The sequence below is a fragment of the Otolemur garnettii genome, unplaced genomic scaffold (assembly GCF_000181295.1).
Source record: "Otolemur garnettii isolate 467f Iridium unplaced genomic scaffold, OtoGar3 scaffold00122, whole genome shotgun sequence".
Taxonomy (NCBI): Eukaryota; Metazoa; Chordata; class Mammalia; order Primates; family Galagidae; genus Otolemur; species Otolemur garnettii.
The window spans coordinates 5,078,726-5,086,963 of record NW_003852517.1 but is presented as its reverse complement, the minus strand read 5'-3'; the positions used below and the strand labels follow the sequence as shown (position 1 = coordinate 5,086,963).

Here is an 8,238-nt window from a genome sequence, read left to right as displayed (position 1 = left end):
AAGAATGTGTTCCACCTTCATCCAGGTTAATACAAAAGATACAAAGTCTCTGTCTTTTTTAATAGCTGAATTGGTATATGTATTCCATGGTGTACATATACATATACCACAGCTTGTTAATCCATTTCTGGGTTGGTGGGCATTTAGACATAGGTGGCACATTTCTTAATCTGATCGAAGCCATCTATGAAAAACTCACAACTAAGATTATGCTGAATGGAGTAAAATTAGCACTGCTGCTTTCACCCAGATTAGAATGAAATCCAAAATAAGACAGAGGACATGCAACAGGACCCCTGGGGATTGGATCCTGATAGAATATGATAGATTCCCTTGTCACTTTCAGTTTCTGTGATTCCATGAGATTCATCGCAGCTGGGTCATTTGTGCTTGTCACATACAGCAGGCAAGGCTAATAGATACCTCTGTGCAGAAAGAAACTGCAGGCAGCATCTCAGAAGCTAAGCAGAAGACAATACCTGCACGACCTAAGGAACAATGTAAAATAAATCACCCTTCATGGTTCTCTTCAGGTTTAACTACACCTACGCTTTCAGTCACCTTTCAATACACACTATAAAACCTGGCTGAGACATTTTTCAATCAGAATTCATTAACTTTATGGCAGAGTATCATCTCTATTTGCTCTCACTGACCAGACACATTTTTAATCAAATAAATCAGAGTAAGCAAAGTTAAGGAAGAATATATGAATGAGAGAAAAAATTATTATTGATAATTTAAATGTCACCAATTTTCATTCGCTATTTGACATGGATTAAGCACTTACCTATACGAAATATATTATTAATCCATTGGAATTATCATAACTTGGAAAAATAAGAAAACAAGTTCTTTAAAAATATATTAGCCTTTTCACTGATTCAAGAAGTCCTTCTTTCTATTAATATAAATAATGAGTGTAAACCTAAAAGCACATCACATTTTTGTATCTATAGTCACAACTTTAGAAATCCCAATTTGAAAACTACAATCTGAGCAATGTCAGATATTCATTCCTAAGATTTATGACAATGACACAGAAGGTAATCTGTAGACATGCAAAGTGATTTTCAGACATCATGTCTGAGACTCAAACTTTAAATATGAAGAAAAATAGTTAACAGAGTTTGCTTCATTGAATAAATTAAAACTGCATCCCATTTTATTTTCCACATCCCATTTTTTATCATACACCTTACCTTTTCCAGGGAAAAATTCCCATCTTTTTAACCTCAAGTTCTGACTGACTCCCGGGACAGGTATGTAGTTAGAATAAAGGCTTAAGACAAATCACTTATAGAAAGAAATATGTGATTATTCTGGAGCTAGAATATGCTAACAACAAAAATAGTTTAAATGATCTGGCATCTTACTCATAGAATTTTAGGAATAGATTTTAGATAAATAATAGATCTAAAAGTATCTAAACTAGTTATCTGCCATACTATAGAATCTAATTTTCAAGAAATCTGTATATCAAGGCAAATACCCAATAATTACTTTTATAATCTGATGGTCAGATGCTAAAACATTTCTAAGATCACTCTTATGGAGTAGATCTCCCAAGAATCACACTGTGGTCCAGTCCATATTGGACACATCATTAGTTAAATCTAAGGAGTTCTAAAGGAGCAAACCCAACTTTTTAAACTGGTACAAAAGCAGCTTTATCATTTAAGATCTTTGGGGTTGGAAGGTGTTCATGGGTAGTGTAAGATTAGAAAAGATCGTGGAGATTGCTGGCCTCCTTTATTACTATGGTTGTATGGGGGTGAAGGATGGATCTAGCCTCTAGGGGTGATGGTCTATTAAATTCATCCTGCCCTGGGAATGGTTTATTCTAATTCTGTATAGGCTCTTTGGGAAATAGTAAGGAAAACATTCCAACTTTCAAGTTACAGCTCCCAACTGAATAGAATCCAGTACCTTTTATAATCATGCTCAACTCTCAATTACTTATGCATGTGATAGAATGTACTGTCTGCAATAATAAAATGATAATTTATGTTTGACTTCACAACATGTTCTGATTTGGGATTTTTCTTTTGTTTTTGAAAACATCAACAGATTTATTTTCCTAATTATGTTTGACCCCAATTAATGTTACAATTAACATTCTCTGAGCGCACAGGTGTGCGCTAACACACACACACACAACTCACCAATTGATGATGGGGAGAATGCCCAGAAACATATTGTGGGACAGGGAAAGGTGGTACGAGATTATGTTTTTGCTGCCAGCAATTCACACGCTAGATAATCTGGATCAGTAAAAAGTTGGCTGTATTTATATCAAATACTTCCTGGAGCCAAATAATCACATTAGCTAATACCCATCCATAAAATATATGTAGCAGTCGTAATTACTTATTCAATTAAGTCTATCAGCACACAGAATATTGTTAACCAAGTTTATCTAGTTTGTACACATCCATCTACTCCAGATAATTGCCAGATGTCTCTAGCACCGTCTGCTGCATAGACCTGCCTGAGTTCTCGGTCTGACCTGGAGATATTTGGGAATGTAACCGTATTTCTAGTCCTACCACACTGGAGACTTAAGCGTGGCTTCCCTCGATTTCCAGAAAACACCTTCTAACGTCTGTCCTGTCTCCCCAGACGACCTTCCGAGCAGACCCTCCCCTGGCCCCAGCCCCCACTGCATCTGGCCCTCGGGCGCTCACCTATCTTCTCTTCGGCTTGGCTGCCCTCCGCGGTCTCCGTGGGAGGCTGGGCTGTCGCCTTGGCAGCAGCATCCTCTGCAGCAGGGGCGGTGGCAGCAGCAGCAGTGACAGCAGCAGGCACATCGGCTGGTTTAGGCTCCTCCTTGGCTGGGGCGTCTTCGGCCTTGGAGGACGGCGAGTTATCAGTGGAAGCTTTAGTGGCACTTTCTGTCTCCGCGGAGCCGGCCTTCTCCTCCGAGGGGGCCGCGGGCTCTGCGCCGGCCTCGGGGGCAGCCTCGCCCTTCTTCTCCTCCGGGGTTTCTCCGGCCTGGCCGGGCTCATCGGCCTTGGGGCCGGCGGGGGCCGCGTCGGCGGAGCCTTCTCCTTTCTTCTTCTCCACCCCGTCGGCGACTGGGGCCCCGTCCTTCTTCTCGCTCGCGTCGGCCTCGGCGGCTGGGGCGTCACCCTTCTTCTCGCCTTTGAGCTTTTTCCTTGTTATGTGTCCACGGAAGCTAGCCTGAATTTTGGTCGCGGCCTTATGAGCTTTATCTTCTGGTTTGATACCATCTTGTTCAATCTTTTGGTCCTCGTCATTCTTTTCAACCTTCATGGAGAAAAGGGGGGAAAAAAGGAGACCTCATGTGAGGTTCTTTTCCATCAAATCACAGCACTCGACAAATACCTATGGAGTGATAGATTCTGCGCCAGGCACTGGTTCTGGGGTTAAGGAATCCATAGTATCTTGTATGTTCAAATCAAGCCCCCTCTCTCTCCCACAGGAACTTATGGGACTAGTAATGTCCTTTGGGTCTTAGAAAATCACCTGCATCATTTTATATGTATTTCTTCCCCCCCTTCAGGGTCACTCCACTGGCAAACTTATACCAGCCTTTTTAAAGATGTACTTTGATAATTCAAATCACAATCACTCTAGGTTTTAATCAAAGAACTCTGAAAGGCACTGGGTTTTCAAGAATTCTGAGAGGGACCTTGTACCATACAATATAATAGTTTGGAAAAAAAAAATAGCATGCAAATCTATTTTTTACCCCTCAATTTTAAGGCCAATCAGGAAATTAATAAACTAAAGGCAGATCGTATGATAAAGATTTAGACAATAAATCCCACCAGAATTTTATGCAAAATGCAAATGAATTCCAGGTCTCTGAGGGGTTTGTTCAGAATGTGACAATGCAGAGTGCTGGTCACAATGTCTGACTTTTGCTTGTGTAGGGTCCAACCTCCGTCATAAACATACCAAACCTTCAGAATTTGAATACAGAACATGGTCATTATTCTCGAGTTAAGAAAAAAAAGAATGAGAAACATTACTTCCACTTTTGAAAATGGGGCCTACGGTCACTGAGTCAGGATGTCTTATTCCCAGAGCAATTCAAATCTAAAATGTGCTTTATATTTTCACCAGTACAACCATCCTAATCCTGAAGACAAAAATCTAGAATTTTTAACTTTTTCATGGTGACATTTACAGCATAATATATGCCAAAAATGACTTTTTTTTCCCCCAAATCCAAATTAAATCAGGGGACAGAAACAGAAGGCATAGCCATGGAAAGAAATACAGCGAGTACACAAGAGTCTATACAGCTGGACTGCTCAGCCTGGTGTCTCAGATTGGCCGCTGGTAGTCTCATTATTCCCTTTCCTTTAACTTTTAACCATTTAGTTTTTTTTAACTTTTGTGAACACTGTTCTGAGCAATGGGGAAAGATAGCCTTGAACTGTGCAGCAAATTTCCTTCAAAAGACCATCAGTGATAGAGTGTCTATCTGCGCTTGGTCAAAGCTAATCTTAGCCTTGGCTTAGCTCCAGCGTAGGAGGTAGCCACAGAAGGCCGACTTGCTGCATGCTTTTCACCTGTCACTGCAGCTCTGCCCCAGTGACCCAGATCCCACTAGTCAGGACATAGGCCTCTCTGACACGCTCTGGACCAGCATACAAGGCCTGTTGCTGGTTAGGTTCACCACCGTGCTAAACACAAAGGTATTTTGAAAACAAGCTGCATGTAAGAGTAAAGTAATACAGACAACCACTTTTACTTTCTCAGTAAAGTTCAAGACGTTTTCTTCCTCCCCAGTTAGTCATGCATGTGTCCACGCACAGATGATTGAAGGAAGCAGTGAACAGCACTTCGGAGAGGCCCATGCCACTCCCTCCTCCCAGTGGTGCCAGGCTACAATACTGCTCAGTTCTCTGATGCACTACCACCTTCCTGCTGCCCTGCTGTTTTTGATGATGCCTACTGGGACAAACACAGCACAATCTGGGGCACGGGAGCAGCTGTCCCTGCCAGGAGCTCTCTGCTCAGAGATGGAAGCATAACCCTGTAAAATTAACAGTTGTGAATGGAGCATGGAGCCAAGATGTTGGTAATTTATTGTGGTTTATCTTGAGTTTTCTGAATGAAGCAGCATCTTATGTGATAGGACACCTGCACTTGGACATTGACGCCAAACCTATTCCTGTGAAAGCAGAAAAATCAATTATTTCAGAATGGGCACATGTGCAGGAAAGACCCTCCAGTGACTCAACAAAGCTAAAACTTTAGAGCCCTGTTTTTTTCTTTAAAAATACAAAGCAAAGAGGATGAGATTCCTAAAAATGCTAAAAAAAAAAAAAAAAAAAAAACCATAAAAAGAAGGAAGCTGAGAATCTGTATGAAATAAAGAATGAAACCACATGGATGAGGAAAGAGCTCTTCTCTCTGTTTCTCAGAGCACCTGCAACTTTTATTTTCCAAATGATTAGAATTTAAGCATACCATCTGTGTTAAAATGGCTATTTAGAAAGGCTCAGACTAGGGTTGGCTGCCAGGATTTTGAGACCACCCTCACCTGAACAAATTTGGAGTATAAGGGGTGCAAGAGAAGATGGGGTGGGCAGGAGTGGGGAGAACCATAAGACCAAGAGTTAGGAGAGAGAGGTAAAGCCAGTTCCATGAGTGCTGGGTACCCAAATAGGTGCTCAAAGCACCCCGCAGGGCATATAGTTTATCCTAGAGGAACTGCTAGACCTGTTGACGTCTTTAGAGATTTAGGGAAACTAAAATTTAGAGATTGTTCGGGAAAAAGTAATTAGTACAAATTTTTCAGATAGTCAGGGGGAAGTAGAAATAGAAAGGGATTAAAAAGGAAAAAGAACAGAGGGGAAGGCATGGGAGCGAAGAAGCCAGCCTAAGAGGAGGCTTGACATAAACAATGGAACAGAGACTTCTAGAAGGAAACATCTTTTAAGGAAAAACTGGAATAACTACGTGTTATTGTCTTATTTTTGTATTTGTAATCGTCTCTATTCGCATGTCTTAAACTACAGGTTATTTTCTGGTACAGTTCTAAAGGTAGCTGAACTAGGACTGCATTTTATTGAGAGGGGGAAAAAGGAATATCCCAAGTTTGGCTGCAAAGGTAGCCCCAAGATGTCAGACCACTTACGGCTTTTTCTAATTAGAGAAACTTTCTTAGGGTAAAGGACATTTGAGCCGAGAGAAACCAGAGATGTCTCAGTACCTTCAGCCCAGTGATTTCAGTTTTTAAAAGAGGGAGCCATGGCCCTGAAAAGTTTAGTAATTTACTTTATTAAATTTACTTTATTTAGTAATTGCTTTAATTTACAGAGTGAGTGAAGGAGTCAGTGGCTCAGCTTGTATTTGAACTCAGGTCCTCTACCCTCCTTCCTACCAAATCCAGTTATATTGCATCCCTGACCCAGAATAGCTTGGACTTTCTGTAACAAACAACCCACAAAGCATAATGTCATTCATTTGTTTGTTTAACAATACTGAGTGCCTATGGTAAGCACTGTACACACGCCTGAGTAGATGAATATTGTATCTACCCACGGAGGATTCTTCTTTAAATACACTTAAATCACCTCATGATAGTTTAATAATCAATAACTTCCCAGGAATTTACAGTACACATTTGATTTTATACGCATCTTATAAAGTCTAAAATTGTAAATCGCAGATGGATGAGGTCTAGAAAATGTACCCTGGTATTTAAGAGTCAGCCCATAAAGTCTCAGTAAAGAGAGATTTATTTTTTTAAACTTGGTCTTACTCTAATGTTTTCTGAGGAAATTGCAAAATTCTTTCATTTTTGCATGGAATTGTTGCTATCCTGTGAATTACCTAAAGAGGACATTTCAATGCAGTGCCTTATATTCAGGAAAGAATATCATTGAGTTATCATTTTTTTCTGAAAATCTTTATTTGCTATGCTTTAATATATTTGTTCTGATTGATTTATTTGGCAGCCCTGTAATTTATTACTTCTTAAAAGAAAAAACGTGAAACATGAAATCTTTGCTTTTGCAACAAATTAAAATCTTAGATGAATATTGGGGTGAAGAAAAGTACTGCCATACTATCAATAACTTATTGGGACCTAATCAGATTTCTAAATTCACTGGATGAAAGGACACTAATTTTTATTGATATTTAAGATTGCAAGTCAGAAAATAAGACATAAGAAGTAATTACTTGAGAATCCAACATTGTTACTCTAGTTAATAGTTTCCTCTTTGAGAGGGAAGGGGGACTGGGCAAGATTATTGAGAGTATTTCTAAAATGCCCAATTCATTATGTTGTAAAAGAGCACTAGCCAAAACCCATAGATACTTAACTTTTGAAACCAAAAATAATACCATCTTACCTTCTGGGCCATCTCAAAGCATTCAACCTTTCCTAATTATCATAGGAATATCTCAACCTTCCAAGCAAAGAAAAAAACTTGGCTCTGTATCTATTTCTGCCCATTATAAATAGAACTATTATACTTCAAATTTTCTCTTAAACTGGATTGAATCTTAAATGCTTTCAAAATCACTGGTGTCTGCAAATTCTTCTTTCTAAGAACATATTTAGTAAACCAAAATATTGTCAATTTGACCAAGCAAAAGATATTTTTGAGAAGAAAAACTGAAGGGCAAGAGATATCATAAGCAACATTTTCTTTAACACACTATAGTTTTCACGCCTATGAGAATCATGTGTGGCCGGTAAAAGAATCAGAATAAAGTGTTGAAAAATATATATGAAATCTGGCGAATACCTACTTATGGATCACTCCATTTTTGGAAACTCACATAAAATTTCACTTTAGTTTTAAGCATCCTTGATACTATGACAATATGCTTTAGGGAAAACGTCCAAGAGTTAAAGTGGTTCACAATGAAGCTTGTGTACTTCATTTAAACCCAGCCAAAGATTACAAATACAATGAGACGCCTCTTATGGAGGAGAAAAGGGAGGATGGGACAGCCTCTCCCCGTTCTGTAGATGGACTGTCCCTGCAGGTTTCTGTGCAGATGTAGGGAAGAAGGCATCATTTGAAAAAGTGAACAGGTACCAACAGGACACACAGGGCTCCCTTGACACTTGGTTTCGTTTGAAGATCTAAGAGTGGGTCCAAGGTCAAACAAGAGGCAGGATGCATGTAGAAGTAACGAAACTATAACACTCTGTCTTAGTTGTTTGGCAAGGGGGCGCACAGATACCCTGATAAGTAAGTGATTCTCCATGGGAATGAGAGAGATGAAGAGTGATCTTAG

General features: G+C 39.7%; 1 protein-coding gene across 1 annotated transcript in view; it reads right to left on the bottom strand.

The window, feature by feature from the left end:
• GAP43 (growth associated protein 43) overlaps positions 1-8,238 on the bottom strand; it is a 98,830-nt gene that overhangs the window by 42,740 nt on the left and 47,852 nt on the right. The window contains exon 2 of the mRNA XM_003797712.2: positions 2,688-3,270. Within this exon, the coding sequence (XP_003797760.1) occupies positions 2,688-3,270 (583 nt within the window). The remainder of the gene's footprint in view (positions 1-2,687; positions 3,271-8,238) is intronic.